This window comes from Cyanistes caeruleus, chromosome 5, assembly GCF_971803275.1.
Source record: "Cyanistes caeruleus chromosome 5, bCyaCae1.hap1.1, whole genome shotgun sequence".
Classification (NCBI taxonomy): Eukaryota; Metazoa; Chordata; class Aves; order Passeriformes; family Paridae; genus Cyanistes; species Cyanistes caeruleus.
In genome coordinates, this window is record NC_141705.1 from 44,089,435 (window position 1) to 44,113,621 (window position 24,187).

Consider the following 24,187-nt stretch of genomic DNA (forward strand, 5'->3'; position numbering starts at 1 on the left):
TTCTCTTATAGTTTCTGGTCTTGACATGAACATTACCCAGTTCCTGAAAAGCCTAGGTCTTGAACACCTTCGGGACATCTTTGAGACAGAACAGGTAAGTGGCAAGCCACATCTCTGTTTCTGTGTTTAGGAGATAAACATAATAAATTTGAGTGACATTGTCATTTTCTAATTGAAAAAGGGAAGGAAAGAGCCCACACATCACATCTGCAGAGAAACAAGTGTGTTCAAGTTTTCTTTCTATTTTCTGCAAATGAATTGCCAGATACAGTATGGTGAAGTTGGAAAACCTATGAAAATATCTTTTCTTGTTGGATTCAGGTGTCAACTAGCTTTCACTTACACATACACTGTGACTTTAACTTGTATTCTGAGAGTTATTTTGGACCTTGTGAACTTTGAATGTGATGAATATAACAAAGTTAGGTTCAAGTGTCACCTGCTTTTGTCCTTCAGCAGTGATGACAGCCAAACAAGCCTTTCACCACCTGTAGTGCCACATATACTTTGGTTAGATCTAGGAAACCCTGCAGTTTGACTATATGCTGAAATAAAAACCTAACATGGGAGTAGTCACACTCCAGAATACAGAAACTACATTTCCTGTTTGGTTAGGACCATAGGGTTTTGCCAGGCTAACTTTCAAATGTCATTGAGAAATGGGAGAACAAAACCTGCAGATTTATCAATAATTCATATATATAAAAGAGTACAGCTAATGTAAGTTTCTCAAGCTTACATCACGTTTTATAGCAGAAGTACCTGTAAAGTATTTGTAGATTCCTTTTATGTACCATTTCTTAAATTTAACATGTTGCAGTTAAATAGATCTGTTTACATGACTGAGATGGATATACATGTAGAAGTGAAAGGTACAAGTGCAAGAGACTGAATTTGATGATTATTTTTTCCTCTGGCCTCTGCTGCTTATCTTTACTAGGAACCAGGAAACAAATGTTTGAAATGTTGTTTACAGTTTCAGCTGTTTCTATAAGATGTTCTAGGAGGTATCTCTTAAAAGATAAAATACCATATAACTTTTTCCCTTCTGATGTATGAAGCATAAGGTCTTCTCTTTAATTTGGAACTGTTTCTATTCAGACGGAAACCAACCTCAAACCAACCCATACGCTTCTCAAATTTTCTTTTTATTTTTCACACCTTCCTTTGCCTAGCTGGTCTTGTTCTACTTTTGCTTCCTTAACTCCTAACCTTTACAGATCTTCTCCTGCTAATAAGATTTAACAATGCAAATCGGATTCAATATATTCATCATTTTAAAATCACCTAGCTCTTGTAAGTTTCTCTGTAGAAAAAACAAGCTCATCTTCTTTAAGCTTATTCTTTTAAGCTGATTTTTCCAAGCACTTTTTCACCTTGGCTTATTATTAGTAAGCTTTTAGAATATTAATTTCTGCTTGTGTAGTGAAAATAATGAATTGTACAATGCTGTGAAATGTTGAATTCTTCGAAAGCACTCCCATATTAATGCCAGCATTTCAATGCATCCCCCTTCTTCGTAAGTGAAAATGTTTGTGAGATCATTTTTAACTGGTTAACTGGTGTGAGAGAAGTAAAAGTTTTGCACAACTTCTGGTTGTAGCAGTTTGGTATGATCCTGTGACAGGGAGAGGTTTGCCAGAAGGTGGCAGCAAGTAGAAGTGAAGCAAAATATTATCTATCTGTATGCTCTTGGCTGCACCATGAATACTTTCCATTTTCTAAAGTGATAGGTCTACAGCTTTGAAAGTCAGGCCAGATTTGGCAAGTGATTTTTGTGATCTTTCACCTTTCCAGATAACCCTGGATGTGTTGGCTGACATGGGGCATGAGGAGCTTAAAGAAATTGGGATCAATGCATATGGACACCGCCACAAATTAATAAAGGGTGTGGAGAGACTTCTAGGTGGTCAGCAAGGTAAATATGACACTTTTACTGGCTAATCTAAATATAGCACACAACAGGCTCCCATAAGTCACTTTTTCTAAATGTAGGCATCGTCACCAGGACTTGAAAGAATCTGAATGTCAGGAAAGGGTATTTGCTGCCGTGGGTTGTGATAGCTAAAGAGTATACTAAGGAGATACAAGACCAAGTGATGACTTGCCTTTTCAGAGAATGAATACCCCTGAGGCAGCTTTCGAAGTTGTGCCCATTTCTCAGGACCCTATTTTAACCAGGGAGGAGCTTTTGGATTTGCCCTACATATTTCCCACAGGCCAGTTATATCCTAAAGGACAGGCCTGATAGGGTTTTAGCTACCCCACGCTTCTGAGATGTTTCTGTGGAAAGAGGAAGCAATAAAGGGCAATTATGTCCCACATGCATTTTTCTTCTCTCTTTCAAAGCCTCTGCTGCTAACAAAAGCACTTTCATTTTTTTGAGGTTGTGCTTATGCCTGTGTTTATTTTGCATTTCCTGCTGTATCAGGGTTGTTTAAGAGGAGCAGTGATAATGATGGATACAAATAGAACCAGTATTGGTTTTTCCTGTTGATTTTTGCTCCTTTTCATTTCTTCTCTTTGCAGGTACCAATCCTTATTTGACTTTCCACTGTGTGAGTCAGGGGACCATTCTCCTTGACCTTGCTCCTGACGATAAGGAGTATCAGTCTGTAGAAGAGGAGGTAATCCAAGTCCCTTTCTTAATGCTTCAGGGGCTGTGTATTTTAGTTTCCACTGATAACCTGTCAGAGCTGAAGTGTGCAATACATGTTGAAAGTACTAAAATAAGCTTTGGTGTATGAATTGCATAGATCTGTTGTGAAGTTTAGGGTTCTTTATTTGTCCTTTCATGTAGAACAATGATAGAAATTATTTTGCTATGTCCTGCCAATTTCTTTAGTAAGTGGTCTCTGCTCACTTAATGTTATCCCAGTTTCTTTTGCTGTTGTATTTTGGATCGTCTTGGATATTGTCTCATAGGGAGGGTGTGCACAGCTTTCTGTAGATAGGTGAACCTGTGAAAATTAAAAGCTTTGTGTGAAACCAAGGCATCAAGACCTTGCAATTCTCTAGGCATTTTCTGTGAAACAGCTTGTTTTCTCTTGTCTCAGTGACTTAGTTAATCTATAACCCAGATAAACAGCCCTTGGATAATTGAGAATTGACTGTAATTTTGCCTCCCCCACACACACATGCTCTTTTATTTAAGTAAACTACAGGCACATACCATTTTGAAAGCAAAAAATCATAACAGAAAAGAGACTTCCTGAAGAGTCATCTTTGGTAGAAACTCCATTTTACCATGCATTTGCTATTTGTGTCATGTTCCTAAACTATAGCACAGAAGTGTTTAGAGTCTTTTAAATAAAAGTCTAGATAATCAGAACTGCTGTCAGTTTAGATGGGCATATTTTTTATTAGTAACTTCATAAACTGGAGTTTGTGCAGATCTTTTTCATAAACTTTTCTGAAAGAAAGGTTCACTTGTCTGCCGTACTAGATTGGAGTATTTTTTTAACTGTTACAAAATATTATTTCTGTACCTATAAATACTTCTCTAAAAGACACAATGAAACTATTTCTGAGGGAATCAGAAATGCTCTGCCAATGACTTAAGAGAATTTACAATGTAGGTGTTTCCCAAATACTAAGAAATGCAAACAAAACTCATTAAAATCACATTTGTTATTACTATGAAGTGATCTTTTTGTATATTAATTTTCAAAGATTGTTTTTTCTAATTTAAAGAAGGTTTTCTAGTTGTGTATCATTTTGATAACAAGTACCATTATTCTCCTTTTTCTTATGCTGATTTTTATTACAAGATTGCATAATTGCATCATCTAGCTTCCCTGTTGTGGAACAGCATAGTGTGTTGGGTGCTTGAGATATTAGGGTATATTAGGGTATACCTCAATTTAAAATTGAGATTTTTTTTTTTTTTAACACCTTTTAATTCATTTTCCATCAAGATGTTGTTGCTAGTGATATACTGAGACATTGCATGGATGCTGTGCCTTGCTAGGAAGGTTTATGTGCTGAACATTCGGTTTTGTTTTTTTATGCAGATGCAAAGTACAATCCGGGAGCATCGGGATGGCGGAAATGCTGGTGGGATCTTCAACAGATACAATGTCATCAGGGTAAGTTTTAAAACATTTCAGTTTTATGCAGTAAAGTGTGTTAGTTCTTAGACCAGCAGGCAGAATCAGTTTTATGGTTTGCCCTTTTATATTTAAAATTCTTTGTTGATATTCAGGAACAGAGTTAACACAAGTCCTAAAATGAATGCATGCTCTGCACAGGGAATGAGGGAGAAGTGTCCACTGGGGCTCTTAAAGGAGTCTGAAGAACTGATGTTGCAGATAGAGGTGGTGAAGAACCTGACTGAATTTGAGAGACCTATAACTTCTGTGTTTGACCCTTGAAACACATTATTTTTTTTTCTCATTGTAGTCTTTTCTTGCTATTTTAAAAGAGATTTGGGGGGTGTGTGTGGAGGGGATGATTGTAACTTCTAATAAGAAGCTTCTGTCTCCCTATGCAAGTTTCCAGCTTGACACCACCTCCTTTGCCCTTGCCAACTAGAAAAATGCGTTTTCCAAGCCAAGGTGTTCCAGAAGATAGTGTTGTCTTTCTGAGGGAAAGTACACTTTCTGGTTTCTTTTTCTGGGGAAAAGGAAATAGAGGGAGTCAGAACAGAACTTGATTTCTGAGCTCCAGCAAATTTCTGAGAAGTAAGCCTTTGCAACTTGATCCAATAGATCATGCATCCTGAAGTAAACTTTGCTTCCATCCTACTCCCAGCCAAAGGTGAAGTCCTTTACAGAAACCACAGTGGTATTAGAGCATTTGACTGAAATTATATAGATAGATTAAACAGCACATCTCATTATTTTTTATGAAAAGCACCAGGAGTGGGTTCTTTCCATAAAAAATAAACCTAAACTAGGCAGCAAGTTTCAAAGAGGTGGATGAGATCAGTCAACAGATCTCAAAGCAGAGAGGGAAGGGGTTTCAGGCAGTTTGTAGTTCTTGCTGGTGTTGCAGGCTCTGTGAGAAGAAGCCTGAAAATTGTCATTAAAGCTGAGAACTTAGGCTGCAGTTTCACAGTAGTTTTAACCATTTGTAGGTGTGTGCTACAGAGTTGTTTGAGAGACTTCAGCCTTGGGTGTGGAACAACCACGGGGTTTCTCCATAGCATGCACGTGTTTTGCCGTCAGTTTCCCTGTCAAATTAACTTGAACTCCGTGAAACTATGTTTCATTTCAATTGCAATTCAAATACATGTGAGAGATTGAAATGTTATGGTAACAGCATGGTTGGATCTGTTGCTCTACTGCAGATTCAAAAGGTAGTGAACAAGAAGTTGCGGGAGAGGTTCTGTCACAGACAGAAGGAGGTCTCAGAGGAGAATCATAATCATCACAATGAGCGCATGTTGTTTCACGGTAAGGAAGTAGTGTGTCTTTGTGTGTATTGGTATTTAACAGAGAAACTCCAAACCTTGCAAGGACCCACAGGCAATGTTGTTGTTGCTGTGTCACCATCCTGTGCAAGTAATTGTGTTTCTAGAAATGTAGGGGGTGCATTGGGGGTGTGGGGGTGGTAGAGTTACTCTGTGTGGTTACTGCAATATAAAAAACTGCACTAGATAAGAAATACTTTTATCATGTTTCATTTTTTTAAGAAAGAGGAAGGTTTTCTGCTAAGCCGTATCTTAGTCATTTCCAGTAAAGCTGCTGGGATGGTGTTATATTGCTGTGAGAAAGACATGGTGTCTTCTAAATGAGGGGAGCAGCACACAATAAAAGCGTTTTACCCTGGTGCTTCAGGCAAGCATCAGGGAAAGGAATCAAAACCAACCATGAGTTTCAGCAAGATTTCTCTAGAAATGCCCGCAAATGACAATTGCCTGAAGGTCCTTTTGCCCTAGATTCTTCTATGAATCTGTGTAGGAAATTGGTTTTGGGTATGATTGTCCTGACACCTTGCCTCACCTTAACCAGTGCTGACTCCTGGAGAAAGTGTGCATTGACAAGATAAATTGCACTGAAATGTGAGTGGGGGGAAAGCCATTTAATGAGATCTGAGAAATGAGTAAGAAATGAGTCACACGTGGGATTTTGGTACATAATGATAAATCCCACACATCACTGCATCCTGCTGGGTATCGCCCCCTTCCAGCTGACTGAGCACACTTTCTGGTATTTAATGGTCTATTTGAGGCAGATAAACTCCTCTTGACACTGAGTCTTGTATTACTACACAACTTAACAAGTACATGTCTTTTTGTGTCACTGTTCTAGGGTCTCCTTTTATTAATGCTATCATTCACAAAGGATTTGATGAAAGGCATGCCTACATTGGAGGGATGTTTGGAGCTGGAATTTACTTCGCCGAGAACTCCTCAAAAAGCAACCAATATGTCTACGGAATAGGGGGAGGAACTGGCTGTCCCACACACAAAGACAGGTCCTGTTACATCTGCCACAGGTAGGAGTCCAGCAGAGTTCCCCACACATAATTCTGGCTCTCCTGGTTTTTATGATCCTGACACAGGATGACCTGTGGGCAAAGAATGGCCACTTGAGCTTGGTCATGGCAGGAAAAAGGCAGTTTTCCATTTGTCAAGGCTGAACAAAACCGAATATAAATGCAGCAAGTCCCACAGGAAGGTCAAAAATTACATCTAAGCATGCAGTGAGAATAAATCAAAGTGAGCTATGGCTCAGGAAAGAGGCTTGAAACAGCAAGTTTGAAAATGAAGAGTCAGGGGAAAATAGCAATTAAACTCCAGGCACTCTCAGGACAAAACTGCAGTGCGAAGCGGTGGTCAGCAGTACAGTGTTGTACTGTGGATCAGATAATTTTGGAGGTAGATAATTTTGGAACAAGACTTAATCACAGCTTTGTTTTGTCCTGGAGTAGATCAGTGTGTTTCTCACACTTTGACACCTGTCCATTCCCTGCTGATAGGAAAACAGTTTCAGCTTCTTTCAATAGCTTTATATAAAATGAACTAGAACAGGCTTCCATGTGAGGGCTAAACAAACTGTGTGTTTTCCCTTCTGTGTGTCATGAAAGATTTTTTGTGACAGGTTTTATATAGTCTTAGAACTGGTTTCTAAAAGTGTTTCTCTAAAACGCCTTGAGAAATTAATTGCAATGAAATAAATTCAAAAGATTGAAATCATTCTGGAAGCATACAACTCCTAGTAAGATATTTAAAATGATGCTCTCTTCTTTCATTCTAGACAAATGCTCTTCTGTAGAGTGACCCTTGGAAAATCCTTTCTTCAGTTCAGCACAATGAAAATGGCTCATGCTCCTCCCGGGCACCATTCTGTTATCGGCAGGCCAAGTGTGAACGGACTTGCTTACGCCGAGTATGTTATCTACAGAGGAGAACAGGTAGGTGGGTTAGCAGGGACTGGCTTTATAGAAAGACAGAGCTTGGAGCTGGAGATGGGGTGTGGCTGGTTTCCAGACCAGGTGTTCTGTGATAATGCTGCTGATTGGGTTGTTGGAGTTTTTTCATTTAAATGGGGAAATAAACAGTGAACTGTACCTAGGCAGTAAATGGTACTCCTATCCACTGATCTGCTCTGATTTATACCATGTAGAATTGCCTAATTTCCCCTGTGCAGCACTGATGCAGTCTATTAAGAACTGTAGCTTCTCTCAGTATACTGTCTTTCTCCCATTGCATTTTACTAGCATTACTGCAGTAGCAAGGACACATGCATTTCTGGGGTTCTAGTACATCTTGAGGATTCTGGACTTTTTACCTGTAGATTCCCAGCAGTGACAGAGACTACTCTTAAATAACAGCTGGAATAGCAAAGGAGTCTTCAAAAGTTGATTTTTAATCTGAATAACTCAGCTCGACCTTGACTCTAGAAAAATGCTTTGCTTACTAGCATGGGTGGCTCCCAGATCACCTGATGAAACTGAATAACCACAGATTTGTGGGGCCTGATGACAAACATTCCACGTCTTGAGGGATGATGGTGTTGCCAAGCCATTCTTCATCATACCCTGAGATTATCTCGGTTGGTTGGAGCATGCTGCTAATAATACCAAGATCATGGGTTTGATCCCTGTATGGGCCATTCTAGAGTTGGATTTGATGATCCTTACAGGTCCCTTCCAACTCAGAATATTCTGTGGTTCTGTGACATTTGAAAAGTCATGGCAGTCAGGCAAGGATGCCAGTGTATGGAAAAAGGGAGACTCATATTCACTCATATTTTTTAAAAGGGAAGAAAAGTAGCCACAAGGGAGCTACAGATAGGTGAGCTTCACCTCTGTGCCTGGGAAGCTCATGGAACAGATGTTCATGAAAGGCACATGCAAGACCAGGAGGTGATTCAAGACAGCCAGCACAGCTTCAGTAAGCACAAATTATGCCTGACCAGTCAGGTGACCTTCTATGAGAGAGTGAAAATGATGGTCCCACAAAGCCTTCTCTTTTCTGAACCAAACAAGCCCATCTCTCTCAGCATCTTCATCCTGTGCTCTCTCCCCCTGATTATCTTATTGGTCCTTTGCTGAACTTGGCTCCAGCTTGCTGGCATCTTTCTTGTACTGGAGAACCTAAAAGTGGTGTGTGGTTTTCTAGATGTGGTCACGTGAGTACTGAATAAACAGCAGTTGCTGCTACACCTGGGGATTTACCCCAGGATGCTCATATCCTTTATTGCTGCCAGAACACACTATTGATTCTGCTTTAGCTTGCTGTCACCCAAGGACCCCATCACTTTTTCAGCTGAGTGGCTTCTCATCCTGCACTGTTACAAAGAGTTAATCTCAGGTGTCTTTGCCCTTGCTGGATTACATGAGCCTTCTGTAGGCCCAGTCTCCTCTCACCTGTCAAGGTTCCTCTGAATGGGGCCCTGCCCTCCATCAACTTTAGCTTTGTTTTGGGACTGAACTGGCTACCAGCTGTCTCCAGGAAACACTGGGCAGATGGACAGATGACTGACTGGTCATGTGCTTTGGGTGGGCCAAGTATTTTACTGCCAGTAAAGGCACTGCAGGATACATTGCAAGTTATTGACCCTTTTGAGGTCAGACTTCATCAATCATCCGAGATTTTTGAGTAACTTAACAGGCACTGACCGATTTGTCAGGATTTAGGATTAGCTAACAAGAAGAGTAACTCTGAATTCCTGTTGCACACAATTTCTGGCAGTTGACTGTGTGGAAGAAGAAACATCTTTCTTTCTATCTGTGTATTAACCAAGGTGTTAAGTACATCCAGCAGTTCCACACAGTGCTGGCTAGTTTGAAATCCACTTCTTTTTGCATGCTATGAACATACAGCTGATTCTTGTGCTGTCCTTCCTGGTCACTGTTTAATGAAATGCAAAAACTGCAGCTTGCTGAGTTACCTTTTCATAAACCAGCACATTTTTTTTTTTTTCTTATTTTACTTTCAGGCATACCCAGAATATCTCATTACATACCAGATTGTGAAACCAGAAGCTCCATCACAGACAGCAACAGCAGCAGAACAAAAGACCTAGTAGCTTCAGAGCAGTGGAGAAGGATGTGACTTCAATCCTGGACTGGATGGATACGTGTTTCTGAAAATCAGTATCACATAAAATTCTTAACAACCTGGAAATAAGCTGTATGTCTTTTATAAAGTATTGCTGTCTTGATGAATACGATATGAGTAACTCTTGCATACTCAACTGCTACTGTTCCTCTTGAGGAAAGTTTACAAGGGACTGCCTTTTAATAACATATCTCAGGCTCCTAGTCTCTGCAGTTACCGTGTGTAAAATAATATTGTTTTGATCTAGACCTTTGGGAACATTATTGTGCAAATGGAAATCTTTATTGGTGCCATCTCACATGTTAAAATTTCAGACACTACTTTTCTAGTTATTTTATTTGCAGATAAATTGCATTAAGCCCATCATTTTCTTTTCAGCATACACCATTCATTTCCTGTTTCCAAGAGATCCTATTTATTCTCCTTTTGTATTCTGAAGATGAGCCGGAACCTTCTTGAAGATATTTTGCACAAAGTCAAGTCGACTAAAATCGTTAACAATGCAATATAAATTTCACCTGAGGAGGGGCTAGGTCAAGTTCTTCAATATAGGGTTTTTTTTGCACACCTCTGAGCAAACAATAACATGAGTGAGTGTAACTTTAGAGTGGAAACAAGTGATGTCAATTTGCTGCCTTGTCTGTGTGAGTTTTCTGGGGGAAGCCCTGGGAAGTGTTTGCAAGGGTAAAACCAGCTCTTGTGCTTAGAAAAACATCATGAAACCGGTCCATGCCCTCTGCTGGCATCTCTAAAAGAACATTTTATAAGGCTCCTGTTACGTGCATGCAGCTTGTGAAATGTTCTGCAGTTACAGCAGTGTATGGTTTTGCTGGGAGAAGCAGGTGAAAAGTCAGAAGATTTCATACAGGAGGGGCATATCTGGTTCATGTCCCTCTGTAAGATGAGACCCAGTGAATGGGTTTCAGGCTGGTAAGGGAGAGTGCATTACAGCAGTTGCCTGTCACATCTTTGAGTGTGACATCACAGTTGAAGAGCTTAAGGGATTTACAAAAGTAATAATTTTTTTAAATATCGATTTTACATTTTGATGAGAATAAAATTTTAAAGTATCGGTTGGCAAGTGGATTTGTTTGCAGGTATACCAGAGAACAAAGTTAGGATTTATTCACTTAATACCCTTCTTCCCAAATTCCCAGGTTTATTTTGCTGGGTAGGAGAAAGTTATTTTTAAGCATTGCATAGCACAGCATCAAACAGTTTCAAAAGTCCCTCTCATGGTGGATATGGATTTAATAAAAGTAGAAACTGTTTCTTTTTTGTGGTGTTTTACAGTTTCAGAGGAGGTTGAAGATCAAGACCTGTTAATTTTTTTCCTAACAACCAATACCAGGAGATGTGCTTCAGTGTTGACCATGTAACAACTGGAGGAAAAAAATGTTCCTTTGGACACAACACATTGTACATTTCCCTATCAACCAGCACTGTTTAGTGTCTGATGATCCAGTTCATGCATTCAGGTTTTATCCCCCTTAAAGCAAGAAAGCAACAGAATAGTGTGCTCTTAGTTGATAAAAATATACATGCTCCCCATAAGTGGGATTTTGCTAACATGTTTGTATAAAACAGACTTAATCCTTAAGAGAGTTTCACTTTCAGCATTAAGACACAATTTTTATTTTTAACGTTAAGGATTAATGTTGAAGCAAGTCATCCTCACAAGAAATGTCACCCACTGTAAAATCAGTCATTTGATGCAATATGGCTACCTGAACATCATCTGTTTGTAATATCTCTAAAGGAAACCTTAGAAATAGCAATACTCCAACAGAACTTGAACTCTGAGTTTTACTTATCTTGAGCTGACAGTGGATATATGGTTCTCGCTTCATTTTGTGACCTGATTAAATATGTAGCTTTGAAGTCCCAGCCAGGCTCTAGCCTAGTTGTCCTTTTAAACAAGTTTCATTGATAAAATTGGGTGCTTGTATTTTGGCTACTTGTTTCATAGTGTTAGGATTGCAAAGATCACCACTAGGCTTTGAAGCTTTGTATTCACCATTTAAGTTTGGGGTTTGTTTTTCATTTAGTTCATAATGGAGTGGGGGATGTGCCTATCTGCACTAGGGTTTCAGACAGCGACCAGAGCGAGTGCTGTTCTCCATCCCCAGTTAGACATAGTTTTAAATGGTGAAACAGCTATGCTGCTTAAGTGAGAAAAATGATTAATGTGGGTGTGAAAGTTAAAAGCTTTACATCTTTCAAAAATAAGAACAAATCTAAAATGTAAAACCCCACCAAGCCCACACCGGATGCTGTTCTTGCTTGTTGTTTCCTATGTGCTGGTTGAACTAATGGCTTAGTCTGGATTTCTTTTACAGCCTGAAACGTCTAGAGGATAAAAATAGCCTGGATGAGACTGAGGGGAGACCTCATTGGGGTCTTCAACATCCTCACAAGAGGAAGTGGAGGGTTGGTACCAATATCTTCACTCTCTGACTGGTAACAAGAGTGGAGGAAGCAGCATAAAGCTGAGTCGGGAGGTTTAGGTTGGATATCAGGAGAAAGGATTTTCACCCAGAGGGTGGCTGGGCACTGGAACAGGCTCCCCAGAGAAGTGGTCACAGCACCAGCCTGACAGAGTTCAAGAGGCCTTTGGACAATGCTCTCAGGCACCTGGTGTGAATCCTGGGGCTGTCCTGTGCAGAGCCAGGAGTTGGAATCATTGGTCCTTATGGGTCCCTTCCAACTCAGCATATTCTGTGATTCTACTTTCCAGTATCTTTGAACTGCCAGTGTTAATGTTTCTGATGTTCTGTGCAGAGTAAAGGTGCTGTGTGAGGAAATAATTTTGCAGTGTTTTTTGTCTCGTAATGACGTGATCTCATATCCGTTTGTGGCCAGACACAGAGGAATACCCAGGCCTGATGATGTGTCTGTGTGTTGTAGACACCTGTGCAGGAGTAGCATATGCTGTCACAGCTCCTCTTACAGTTCAAAACAAAGTGAGGATCTGCCCATCAATATCAAAGTTACCTGTGACAAACCCGGTTGTGGTTGTGGTGGTAGAGCTGCATTTGGCAGGCTGTTAACGGTACAGACGCTGCTGCTTTAGCTGGGGGAGTTAACTACAATGGGACCTTAAAAATGCCATGACCCCATAACCAGGCAGTTGCTGCCTCCTGAGAAATGAAGCCTTTGACCTCCTGAGAAGAGCAGTCCCCTGATACTGGGATTCTCATTTACAGTATTGGATCACCAATTGGGGCACAGTAGGAGCTGACATAAGAACAGTGGGCTAAGCCCTCGTAAGCTTGGGAGACCAGGGACAGAATTTGGTCTGCTGGCACAAGGGACAGTGTGTCTCTCAGGCCTGTTGATTTTTGTCAGCGTCCCTTTGAGGCAGCATTTTGAAACTTCTTTGTAGTTTTGCAACAGGACCTTAATAGGCAAAACGGAATGAAAAGTCACCATCTGACAAAAGGAGGGAGGGTTCTGCTCTCCATTGCTGAAACTGTTTCCATGAGACTGATGACTTAGGTACCTGGTGCAGAGTGACACTGCAGTCTGATTGCTGTCAACAAAACTTTTGTTAGGATTAAAAGCAGACAGTACAGTACCTTAATAAGGTATATTTTATGTTCTCGTTCTTATTTTTATCTACCAGTTGTGTTTGATCCCAGCTCCACAGAGACTGTTAGAAACCTCTTATACTATCTCCACCATGTTGCAGTCACTATTGATTTTCTAACCTGTTTTGAGTGGTTTGCGTGTGATGCAATTGAATCCCACTGCATTATGTAGCAGAAATTTATTTTGCCTGCAAACTTAAACTTTGCTTGCTTGTTATGGGAGTACCCCCGAAGAAAATCCTACACTGAAGCAAAGAGAAAACCCTGCAAAATGTTCTGCACCGTTGGCTTTGGTGGGCAGCAGACACAGAAAAGGCATGTGGTATATGGGAGGGAGTAACTCCTGGAGAAGGGCTCTGGAAACCAGCTGTTCCTGCTGTTTGTTGTAGGTTAGGGGAGGTGTCTGCTCCCTGTGTTAGGTGCTGAGGGATGCAAACATGTTGTGCCACTGTGTGGCCTGTGAGAGCTACTAAAGACAGTGGCAAATCTCAGAAAAGCCTCCTGCATCCCTGCAATGACATCAGTTCATGCACTGCCTGCAATTTCCATATGGGACTATTAACCAAAATTGTCCTGAACAGGATTTTTCAAGGTGGGTAAAAGGAAGGGTCCAGCCACAAAACAGATTAGTTTTGCTAATTGCTAATCATTCTCAGAAACTCAATGTCAGGAAATGTGTGAGTTTATTTTCAGTGGTATTTCTCTGTTTCCATGCTGCTTTGCCACAGAAAACCTAGCTCAGAAATCTAAAAGGACGTGCATCTAATGCATGCTTCCGTTATGCTAAGCTGAATATTTGTGCAGGATTGTAAGCTATGCTGCAGCCCCCATAGGGAAGACCTGGGAAAGCACATATTCCGTTCTCATGTAGCAAGGGGCTTGTGAGCCTCCAGAGACTTGAATCCATTGGTGATCAGAGGTGGTGGCTTGGCACAGACGTGTTCTCCTGGTCTTTCTGAGAGTGCCGGGACAGATGTGCAGAGGGGGAGTGGCAGTGTTCTCACCTCTGAACAGAGTCAATGTGAAACCCAAGGGATTGGGGAACATAGTATGTGTGTTAAAATCTCTGAAGCAAGGTGAATGAGCTTGGGAATCTGTAGAGGACATGGGAAGCAGATGCATTTCCATTACACTGACACATATGCCTGTCAAGTCACGTTATCTGACTGGGTTTGATGTATCGGTCTTGCTGAACCTGTTGGTGGCAAATTTTAGTGCTGGTCCCATTAATTACTAATGTAGAGTATTAGAATCTTTGTTGTTACAAGATAATTTTGACACTTTCTTAACATCTGCAGAACTTGCTTCAGCTTTGGAAATTGAAATGGGGATTTTCTGTGCTGCAGTCCCATGAGCTTGTGCTTTGTCATTCCTAATTGCTTTCTCTGGCAACCCAGATGGCAATGCAGCTGGGGGTTGAATTTCTAGACCTTTTTTTGTGTAACTTGTTTTCATAACTAGCCCTGTATGTGTCCTCTCTTGGTTGCCAATTACCTGGAGCTGGGATATCATTTATTTATTTCTTCTTTTACCTTCTCTCTCAAAGTTGAAGACGATGGGCAGTTTCTCAGCCTACCTACATGGTGGACTTTAGGTAACATCTCTGTAACAACTGAGTTTGATCTATTAATGTGCTTGGCTAAATGTCTGATCTGCAATACTTGTAATAGTTTAAAAGTCAATAAATACATTTTTAACAGTTGCTCTGTGAAAATGGAATGTGTGCACAACCTGCTCATCGGTCTTGGGACAAATTTGCTCCAGCCAAACTGTTGAAAACAGTTTTATTTTTATTTTCTTCAAACAGTGTTTTCTCCCTCCCTCAGGCAATAAATAAAAAGTTAATCTCTAGAAAAAAAAAAAGAACAAAACCATACATATGTACATCAGCCACACAGGCATCTTGTGTGTTGGACTGGAGGGAAGGGCAGAGGTAGGGTGGGAAATAAGGCTCCAGGTGGGTTGAAGATGAGGCATTTTCAAAGCTTGGACCAAAAGCTGCAGAAATGTTGCACAGGTGAACAAGACTCAGCACAGGAAAAGGGCTGGTCATGAGGTGGGAGAAGCTTGAAAATGCTGGATGAATGACACCTCTGGGCCAGCCTGTCCTCCACCCCACAGCTTCTCTCTCCGTGACTACAGCCCACCCATGTCCCAGGACATCCTCTTTTGGAAGGAGAGCAGCAGTGGGACCCGTGGAGAGGAAACTGAACAAAGTAATCAAAAGCAGCCCTTCTTTCTCATCTTAAAGCCACAGGAGATTGGACCCAAGTTTTGTAGAAACCAGTGATCCACAGAGGCAAGAAAATAGGCATTTCAGGCTACATCTCTCCCTCCAAACTACTTCCCAACCACAGAGATTGCTTTCTTCCATTGGAATAGGCTCAGCTGGTGACTTGGCAGGTGCCTGCCAGGTCCTGCCTCATCTCCCCAGCCACTGGCAGGGCTGGGGTTGAGTGCAGGCAGCCTTGTGCCACCACTCCTGCTCACCCCAAGGTCCTGCCTGCAGCTCTGCTTGTCCAAAGCGTACCTGGCTCAGGTAAGCAGCACCCACCACACACACACAGGTCTCTCTGCAAGGGGACAGGCTGCTGCACAATAAAAACAGGGTATGCTCCCATGTCAACCTAGATGAGCTGGGGGCAGAAACATGGGGAGAGGGGGAGGTGTAAAAAAACAAGACAGTAAAATGGGGATGGAAACACATCAAGACCAGGCACTTGAGGAAACCCAGTACACTATTTTTTTCCTCCCCCAAAGAGCCTGGACAATGTCAAGGTTTGTGGCTTTTACAACTTCGTGCTTTCAAAACATAACAATAAAAAGCAAACAAACCAAGATGAGGTAAGAAATTTCTCTACGAAAAAGATGTCGAGTCCAGCGTGAATGGCAGTGTCCGGCACTATTGCTTAACATCACAGGGCTCCACGCCCCCTACACGCCTGGCACTGCCTGCCCGGCTGGCCTCGGCCCTGAGCTAACAGCTGGGCGACGTGGTGATGGGGCTGTGCAGGTAGGGGAGGCTGCTGGGGGTGGCATGGACACCGACAGACACTGGGAAGCTGAAGACAAACTGCGAGGTGGGGGTGGAGGTGGCCTTGCCCCGCTCCCGCAGCGTCCCCGAGGGGCTGACGGCCTCCACTGCGTATGAAGTGGCCAACACCTGTGACTCGAACTGCAGCAGCTGCCCCATGAAGCTGAAGTTTGGGGAGATGATGCTCCGGCGCTGCTTGACAAACTCGAAGGCCTCCTCTAGCTTGACGCGCTTCTTCATCATCAGGTACGCCAAGCAGATGGTGGCCGAGCGGGAGATGCCAGCCTGGCAGTGCACCAGGACCCGGCCACAGCACTCCTTCACTGAGTCTGGGGGGCAACAGGGGTGAGACATGAGACCCAGGCCGTGCCACCACGGCCCAACCCCTCACCAAACCCGCAGGTGGTGGCTGACCTCCCTCCCACCATGACAACCAGTGCAGACAACATCTCTGCACAGGCACTCACCAATGTACTCAATTGCCTCCATGAACCAGGAGCTGATGTCAGCTTTGTGGTTATCCTCCACAGGGATACACTTGTACTGGTAGTGCCCCTCAAAGTGGTTGGGGCAGTCTGAGGAGACGTTCAGCAGGGCTGTGATGCCCAGTGCATCAAGCATGTCCCGCCGGGCTGCGTGGTAAGCGCTGCCAAGATAGAGGAAGGGAAGGATTTCCACAGGCCCACCCTGTTAGAGAGAAAAACAACAGATATGGGGTTGATCAGGGGACAGTGCCAGGCAGGACACATGGCCAGATGGCATGGAAACATCAAGTTGTGCAGCAACCTGGCACCTGATCCAGGGCCCTCAGAAGAGGGAGCAGAGGCTGCCTTCCTGAGGTGCTAAACCTATTTCAGCCTTTCCTCTTCCTCTCCTTCTCCTGTTCAGAAACAGGCAGGTGTGGGTTAACAGGATTTGGGCTTGTCCACTCTTTGGTGCACACAAACACCCTGGGATTAGGAGGACCACCATGCTTTCCCATGAGAGGAAAGGAAGCAGGACTCTGGCTCCACAAGCCCCAGCTGAGGAAGAGTAGAGACTCCCACTGGAGCAGGTTGCAATGCTGGAAGGGCAGTCAAAATAGCTGAGCACTGGGCTTTTAGACATACCTGGTCATGAAAAGGGGTCCCACAGGAACTACAGCCCAAATCCAAGGGCTCAGCACTGGTGGGGGGTGACACATTGCTCAGGGACTTGGTTTTTGCACAGAATTCAGGGTACTCCGAGGAGAAGCGCTCATAGCCCCCTGCAAGAAGAGAAGCACAAAGTGTTATCCCAGACCGCATTCACAGGACTGAAGAACGGCACAGCCAGAGATGCCCATGGCCACTAGATGATGCTACAGCGATGGAGAGTGGCCTCTTGCCCCAGGAGGAGCAGACAGGCTCTCGGCAGCAAGGGGGGAATCCCTGCAGCCCCACCATTCCCTTGGAGTAAGAGCACCAAGAGCAATGATCTTGGCCACCCAAAGTCTCTGGCCCAGGGATCGGTCCCCTGCTTTCTGCTGGCCAAAACCCCAGACCGAGGCCGAGGTTGCTCTCTGAGACAATGAAGAGAGGATTTATTTCCAGCATACTCAGACTTAAATGGGAAAAGCTGCTCTGAGGCCAATGACTGTTCAGTTCTCATCTTCCCTTGACACATCATTTTGTCACAAAACATAGGAAGGTCTCCTGTTCCCATCTTGATCCCCCCAGCTCAGAGCTCCCAAAACAGCAGACCAGGAAACAAAGATGGCCCCACAGCCAAGCTGCCCTCAGAGAGAGGCACAGAGAGCTGCCTTCCAAGGACACGGGTGCAAGCTGACATGAAAGGACACATGGAGAAGCTTGTTTCTCTGACCTGATAAGCACAGGGGCCATCAGGGCTTCATCATGGCAGGTGAAACAAGAGCAATCCCTGCTGAGTTCCCACAACAGGGAAACCGCAGTGTTGGCTTGCCAATAAACACCTCTGGTGAGATTTCCTTCTCTCACTGAAATCTAACCAACAACCCTGACATCTTTGTAGGGTCTAACTTTGAGCCTCAAAATCAGTAAAAATCAAGTATTTTACTATCACCACAAGACTTCAGCTAGATCATGCCCTGACTCCCAGCATGGTTCCTGAAGACTCAAACCAACTGCAGGACCTATGCCTGCAGATTTTGGCTTACCAGAGCATACAGCAGGAAACATCTTTCTCATCCAGCCTTAGCTCTGAGACTGCCCTGAACAAGGCTGGATATTCAAAACAATGGATGCAAGCGTCTCAGGCAGCCCAGGAATCGCTAGGCAGTTAGAGCCCGATAGTGCCAGCATCCCTGTGTCCTTTGTGATTTCCTCCCCCTACAAAAGGAAGGGCTCTAGTACCTTAAAGCAGAGCCGTGCAGATGCATCACTGCATTTGCATTGTCCCTCCCACGCAGCCAGGACAGTTTGCAGAGGCTGCATTTCCCTGGCCTGACAACCCTTCACAGTCCTACTGCTTCGATGTGAAAGATCATCCAAAAAAAAAGTCTAACCAAGAGCCCTGGTTAGACTTGTTCCAGAGATCTGGTCCTAAAATCCCTGGATTGCACTCCAGTGGTCACAGCACCAAGAGAGGCAAAAGCTGCCCAGGGTGATGGGCCGAAACAGCTTGGAAAGAATGGTTCTTGGAAACAAAAGGAGACCTTTTCAAATGTTTCTCTTCAATGAATCTCATCAGATTCATTGATCCAGCAGCTCCTGGCTGTGCACACCGGCCCTGCCCAGTGCAGGAGCCAGGCAGAGCAGGTGCCCATGGCCAAGCCAGGCTGTTTCACAGGGAATCTGGCAGCTGCCAGACCTGCACAAAACACATCTGGGTCTCCATTGTGACCTGCACCCAACAAACGTGCACTTGGGCATGCACAGCTCTGGGTTAGTGTAGCTCTCATGGAATCAGAGCAAGATCATTTTAGTAGCTCTGTGGTAGGCAAGAAGAAGACTGTAGTGCTGAGACCGAGTCTCTCGGAACCCCTTCCTTAAAAGGGCTCCCATTCCAACCAACCTCCCACGAGAGCCACACAGGCACCAGAAGCTCTCAGCTGACAAAGGCCACCCTTGAAGCAGAGCAGCATTTCCTGCCACATGCGTGGCTCCAGCACCACGCTGGCTCCTGGTGAAGGAGCTTGCTCCTGAGCGAGCCCTTGCTGTGCAGGCACTCCCGCAGCAGCACATCGTATGGCATCCTTGGAACAGCTCCTGCTGCTTTTACTGTATCTAGTACAACTGAAGTGCTAGCTCCTCCATCTATCAAGCCTCTTAATGGATTTGCTACTCTGCATACACATCCTCACCCCTGCTGTAAGTAAGCCAAGGAATAAATTGACTCTCAGGCTGTAAACAGAAAAGAAAAAGCCCCACAGAGCTCATCCAGGAACCCCAGCTGAGCATCCCCCGCCCCTAAATCATCTCACGGCAATTCTCAGGACCAGCAGCTCCAAATGCGCACGGCTTCTCATTTAACACACGGCAGAGGGGGGAAGTCCTGATCCCTGCTGTAGCGACAAAAGGAGCCGAGAGTTTTCTCTGCCCGCTGCAAAGGGACATGGCAGTGACAGCAGCTATTTGACCCTGCCCGAACACCTCCTCCGCACCGCGGGGCCGGGGATGAACTCGAACAAAGCGATCTCCCCACGCACACTCACTTCCCTCAGGTCCCGGGCAGGGCCACGGGGCCCGCTCGGTGCCCCTGAGCCGGCTCAGACCGCCCGGGCACCCGCGCCTGGGGCCGACGGCCGCGCTGCCACCGCCGGGGACCCGAGCTCCGGGGCAGCGCGGCCCCCGCCGCTCCCAACTTCTGGCAGGACAGCCGGGCCGGGAGAAGGGAGCGCCCTGCCCGGGGCGCGGCGAGGCCGGTCCCCCCGTTCCCGGGCGGGGGCAGCTGTCCGCGGCCCGTTCTCCCGCCCTCACTCCCGCCGCCCGCTCCCCGCCGCCGGTACCTGCCAGGAGGCGGATGTCGGCGCGCGCCGTGTCGCGACGGAGCGCGCGCACCACGAGCGCCACGGTGCTGTCCTCGCGCAGGGCCTCCGCGCGCGGGCTGCGCTCGTCGTACACCACGACGGCGGCGTAGAGCCCGGCCCGCAGCCGCGCCCGCACCTCGCCCTCGGCCGGCAGGATCTGCTCCAGGCTCACGGCGCCCTTGGCCCGCCGCCGCACGATCGTGTTGCAGCGCACGTTGAGCGCCCCGCGGATGTGCCCGGCGCTGTGCGCCAGGAAGGGGCGGCAGTCCAGCACCAGGCACCGCGCGGCGCCGCCGCCGGCCCCGGCCTCGTCGCGGCCCACGAGCCGCCGCAGCGCGCTGCCCTCCATCTCGCGCAGCCCCTCGGTGGCCACCATGGCGGGGGGGAGCGCCCGCCGGGCCCCGCGCCCGCCGCCCGCGCCGCTCGCGCACCCCCGCGCGCGCCGCGCGCCGCCTTTACTACCCGGCGGCGGCCGCTCGCGCGCCCCCGCCCCGCCCCGCCCCGCCCCATTCACCGCGCGCCGGGGCCGCATGAATGGAGGGGAGGCGGCGCGCGGGCGCGGCGACGTCACCGCCTCCATTCACAAAAAAAGAAAATCCGTCCGCGCCGCCGGCCGGCCGCGGGTTGTGAATGGGAGAGAGCGGCGGGCCGCGCCGCGCCTTTGTCACCGCCGGGCAGCGCCGTGTCACCCCCACCGGGACCCCGCCGGGTCCCACACGCTGCGGGAGCACACGCCAGTCTACACACACACAGACAGACACACAGACAGACAGGCAGACATAGAGACACACACATACACACACACACACAGACACACACATACATACACACACACACACACACTCAAGCACACGCTGCGCACATTCCTCTTCCTTTGTCCCCTTGCTACTGTTTTGCTTGGACCGCTTGCCGCGGCGGGGGGCACTAGGCGGGGCCCGCTGTCAGCTCTGCAGGGTCCCTCTGGGTCCTTCTGACTGCATATCTTTCACGGCCACGCTTCCTCTGTCAGAAGATGGCATCTCATTAGCCGCAGAGCCCTAAAAACACTACACCACCCTGCTTGTGATGCGACTGTGGATGGAGCTCTTCGGTTTAATTCCTCCCACGGAGGAACTCTATTTTCGGCTAAAAGCCTAAGGAGTAAATGCACAGCCCTGCAGTGTCCCAGGAGGGTCTCCCCACAACCACCACCCAAACATGCAATCATTTCACCCCAAAGTCCCGTTTCGGACTGCTTTCAAACAGAAGCAGTGTTGCAAACCGCAATGCCAGCAGCCGTGCTCAGGGCATTTCCTGCAAACGCATGCTGCTTCAGAGACCTGAAGGTATTCAGCTGTCCCGACATGGACCTGGACGTGGTGGGTGTAAGGTTAGAGGCCCGGGGGTTATTCAAGCCCATCTGCCCCGTCACTGCTTTTCACAGAGGGCAGCACTTAGAGGCAGCTTGACTTCCCCTGCCCTGCGTGCCCGGTCACTTTTACCCGGGCAAGGCAGGGGAACACCTGGCTGTGTGTGCCTGCCTGGGAGGAATCCAGCCTAGCACGCACGTTCTGGTGACACTCCTGCATCCCGCTGCTGCCTCTCCTCTACACTCTGCTCTCTGACCCCCGCTGGGCTCTCCCCTCAGCCTGAGTCAGCCCGATCTTTGCACCTGTGGCTTTTGTGCACCGTGCCAACCCTTCACCAGCCAAGTCAAATCAGATGAGCTGGGGGGGAAACACAGCTGCCATTGGTGTAATATATCCCACTCCAGGAATGCATTAGAGCCTGTTGCCTAATACAACAGGGGTGGAAGGCTAATTGTCTCCCATTCCAACCCGCATCAAACACAAGAAAAGCAAAACCCTGTTTCTGCTGAAGTAAACCAGACTCTGGGTGGCCATGCCAGAGACATTGTTTCTTCCTTTAGAGAAATCTGTCAGAGACAAAAAACTCAAACTGAGAATTTGATTGCAAACTAATGGAAAATTACATTCTCATACCAACAATACTTGAACTCAAGCTGGATCATCAAAACATCCTGAAAAGTTTTGCATGAGGCCTGATGCCAAAATACGTTGTTTTCTTTGTTCTTCTTGGGCAGATGTTGGCCACCACCACAGGATGAGCTAGCCTGGTGTCTCCAATGCCTTCTGCACTATTCAATCCAGCTTTTACACTAAAATTGGATAACCAAGGACACAAAGTGTATGTCCTTGGAGACAGGCTTATCATCCTAATTTTTCCCTCTCTTGTCCAGCATGTGACTGGGACAAACTGATCTGAGGTGGGAGAGGAGGGTGATATTGTCATGGGTGCAGGAAGGGGCATTTGGGCTGATGTCCCTGGATGTTTGCAAGAGCACTGATAGAGGAGATTATTTCAGGGTGGAGTGTGGAAGGATGTGTGTGCACGTGCAGATTTTCAAGTATTTCCATGTGCCTGAACCATTTCCCCACTCTTCATCCCTCCCTGTTGCCTATCTAGAGATGGCAGGTTCTTGGCTCTTTCTTCCTGGAAAATAAACTGCACCCAGCCAGGCTGCTGGGAATCCCACTGTGCTCCTACACTGGGCATTGTCACAGCTGTGCTCCTGGCTGGTCACATCTGGAGCTGGTGCTGTGCTGGGGATGGTGGCCCACAGACATGGGGAGAACACAAAGGCAAGAGTGCCCAAAAGGAATGAAGTCAAGGCCACCCACCCAGGATACACCACTGGAGGAGAAGAGGGATCTCCCTCACTGCAGTTAGCTCAAGAGGAGATCTAATTAACCTTATTTATAGAGGTATTAAGATGTGAATCCCCAAAAATGCTTGCAAGGCAGAAGCCACAAGTCAAAAGAAGCAGCACAGTTACGTGGGGTGGAGGCATGGAGCATATGGAAAGGGGGTGGGGATTGGAGAAGACCACACTGCTTCATGTCCTGACTTTGTAAACCCAGCTAATATGATGTGAATAATAATGTGAAAGCTAATATTCCTGTCAAACAGCATCCTTATGGTGCAAACTGAAATATATCCCGCTGGAAAACAAGCATCCAAAAGCAAAGGGAGAGAGAGCAAGAGACATTCATTTCCTTTGCAGCAGAGTCAAGGGATCATCTTTTATACGGCCCTGGCCAGAAAAGGCAATTGGTGAAAGAGACTGAAGGGAAATGAATTGTCAAAGGAGGCACATGTTTGGATGATTAAATGTCAATATGTACCTTGAATTAAGAAAAAGGAATTTACACCTCATCTCACTGTGGCAGCAAAAACCAAATTAGAGTCAGACTCTAAATTTGCCAGCCAATAGATACAAATTTGTTTGGCTACCTAAAGGCTTTTTCTGCCCAGAGAAATGCTGAAGAATAAGTTCCCCTGGGTGGGCAATAACTGCTGTGGGCAACTTGAAGCTGCTGAGCTCTGTGAGCCCTCTGGGTTTCTCTAGGCTTTCCTGGCTCCGCTCTCCTGGATCCTGGCCCCAGTGTGCACTCATGGAGTCCTGGTGTGCTGTGTCACGCTGCAGGTCTCAGCTACCTGACAGATGTGCCTGCCTCTGTGCTACTGGGCAGGAACTCTGGCAAGGACTTTGTTATGCTGAAGTTTTCCCATGAGCTTGGCTCCCTCCATCCTCCTGGTCAGCCAGTGCAGCTGTGGATGGACAAAGCACAGATGTACCTCCTCACTGCTCCTGGCACGTGACAGAAGTTGCAGCCTGAAGATGCTGCCACCTTTCCCTGGCTGCTCCCAGCGGTTGGCCAAAGGGTTGAGTGGTTTGCCCTGGCATGTGCAGGAAGCCTTTGGCAGAAATGAAAGGCAGAATCAAGACCTTAGCAACTTGCAAGTCTGTACTTACCGACAGAACCCGTCCCTCCCGGAGTGCCACAGCAGCGTGGTTCCCTTCTGTCCTCTTGCAGCACCTTACGGTTCTCCTTTCATGCAGTCTCTCTTCCTCACAGCTTTCCAGGCTGGGGAATGCCCCTCCTGTCCACAAAGGGAAGTGCAGCAGTGAAAGAGTTAAAAGATTCATGTTAATAAATTCAGGCTGTCTTTTCCTCTAGGGCATATTTACATATTAATGGAGGGGAATTGTAATGAACCTGTCTAGGGAGGCTAAAGGGGAA

General features: G+C 46.1%; 2 protein-coding genes across 7 annotated transcripts in view; one reads left to right on the forward strand and one right to left on the reverse strand.

The window, feature by feature from the left end:
- The window catches only part of TNKS (tankyrase), a 129,096-nt gene extending 114,293 nt beyond the window's left edge, over nt 1–14,803 (forward strand). For all 6 annotated transcript variants that reach the window (XM_086891537.1, XM_086891538.1, XM_086891539.1 and 3 more), the window contains 8 exons: nt 12–94; nt 1,798–1,918; nt 2,530–2,627; nt 4,014–4,088; nt 5,291–5,396; nt 6,255–6,441; nt 7,203–7,359; nt 9,390–14,803. In XM_086891537.1, coding sequence (XP_086747663.1) covers nt 12–94; nt 1,798–1,918; nt 2,530–2,627; nt 4,014–4,088; nt 5,291–5,396; nt 6,255–6,441; nt 7,203–7,359; nt 9,390–9,476 — 914 coding nt within the window. In that variant the 3' untranslated portion in view covers nt 9,477–14,803. The remainder of the gene's footprint in view (nt 1–11; nt 95–1,797; nt 1,919–2,529; nt 2,628–4,013; nt 4,089–5,290; nt 5,397–6,254; nt 6,442–7,202; nt 7,360–9,389) is intronic.
- A 68-nt stretch (nt 14,804–14,871) lies between these two features.
- DUSP4 (dual specificity phosphatase 4) lies at nt 14,872–20,499 on the reverse strand. The gene is made up of 4 exons (XM_086891540.1): nt 20,082–20,499; nt 17,245–17,381; nt 16,603–16,822; nt 14,872–16,464 (listed from the first exon to the last, which is right to left on the reverse strand). The coding sequence occupies exons 1-4, from the start codon at nt 20,476–20,478 to the stop codon at nt 16,079–16,081; spliced, it is 1,140 nt and encodes a 379-aa protein (XP_086747666.1). The 5' UTR covers nt 20,479–20,499; the 3' UTR covers nt 14,872–16,078.
- Nucleotides 20,500–24,187: the final 3,688 nt, after the last annotated feature.